The 1,297-nt window shown below is 31.5% G+C and overlaps 1 protein-coding gene and 1 long non-coding RNA gene across 2 annotated transcripts in view; one reads left to right on the forward strand and one right to left on the reverse strand.

Moving 5' to 3' along the window:
• Positions 1-1,297, forward strand: part of LOC106875271 (14 kDa phosphohistidine phosphatase) — a 66,151-nt gene that overhangs the window by 62,083 nt on the left and 2,771 nt on the right. Inside the window, exon 2 of the mRNA XM_014923359.2 lies at positions 330-454. Coding sequence (XP_014778845.1) covers positions 330-454 — 125 coding nt within the window. The remainder of the gene's footprint in view (positions 1-329; positions 455-1,297) is intronic.
• The window catches only part of LOC106875272 (uncharacterized), a 29,780-nt gene that overhangs the window by 7,540 nt on the left and 20,943 nt on the right, over positions 1-1,297 (reverse strand). The gene's annotated exons all lie outside the window — the stretch shown is intronic.

Here is a 1,297-nt window from a genome sequence, read left to right on the forward strand (position 1 = left end):
TATATATATACATACACACACATACACACACACACACACACACACACATGCATATACATCCATCAGGGCAGTGACTTGACAAAATTATTCAAATGTCAAAAGCAAATATAAAAACATGCCTTGTGATAATTTATTCCATATTTTTACATACTGAGTTCAAATCTCACCAAAGTCAATTTTAACTTTTCATCCTTCAAGAGTTGGTGAAATAAAATACCAGTCAAGTACTCAAGTTGATTTAATTAACTCACCCCTTCCCTTCAAAAAAATTGTTGGCTTTATGCCTAATTCTGAAATAGTTATTATTGTTGCTGTTGTTATCATTGCAGCTGATATATACGATGATATATGTCCCAAAATTGAGAAGAACAACTTGGACTGTGAGTGTGTTGGTGGAGGAAGAATCCAGATTGAAAACTCCAAAAAGCATATACAGATATTTGGTTATTCTAAGGTATGTGAGATGTGTTGGCTTTCAATCCTTATCTTGTCTGTGATACAGCCAATTTTTAACAATCTATCCCCCTCCCTTCTCTTTGGCAACACATCAAATGATATACAAGAGTTTCAAAGTCAGCTCATCTCTGCACTATAACACTGTTATCTTCTACTGTGGCAGGGATTTAAGGGGAACAATATTTGTAGATGTGTTTATGTAAATAATACCAGAAGATGATTTTTTTGTTGTGAAAACTAGTTACTAAGAGGGGAGAACATGTTGTTAAGGAGAATGGATTAGCTGACATTTTAAAAAACCCACATCCTATTAACATTTCCAAAACGTATAAGCTAGAAGAGAGAAATATTGCTGCAAATTTCTTGTTACATGTAGAACATGGAAAGCTATCTGCCTCATACACATATATGGATGTATGTGTATGTTTGTGTTCTTACTTTTGTATTTTATATATATGTATGAGATATATATAATTATGTAGATAGGGTTTAAATCCAAGCTGTGTCCTCTCAAAGCACATCTGCTTATTCCAGTATTTCCAATCCATGTGTAAATTTTGCATTTATATGAGGTATGCATAAGAGTTGAAAATTCTAGGAAATATTTTTTGCAGGGTAACTATATATCATAACAGGAGAAACATGAAAGATATTGCCTATTAGAAATTCTTCAAACAGAGAATTAGGTATTATTTGATTTGATTCTCTGTCTGAAGAATTTCAAATAGGAGATATACATGTTTCTCCTAAATGTACGACTTTATAACTCCTATTAGCAAATTTGTCCAATCTCCTGTTTTGATATATATATATATATATATATATATATATATATATATAT

The sequence above is a fragment of the Octopus bimaculoides genome, chromosome 2 (genome assembly GCF_001194135.2).
Source record: "Octopus bimaculoides isolate UCB-OBI-ISO-001 chromosome 2, ASM119413v2, whole genome shotgun sequence".
NCBI classification, from domain to species: Eukaryota; Metazoa; Mollusca; class Cephalopoda; order Octopoda; family Octopodidae; genus Octopus; species Octopus bimaculoides.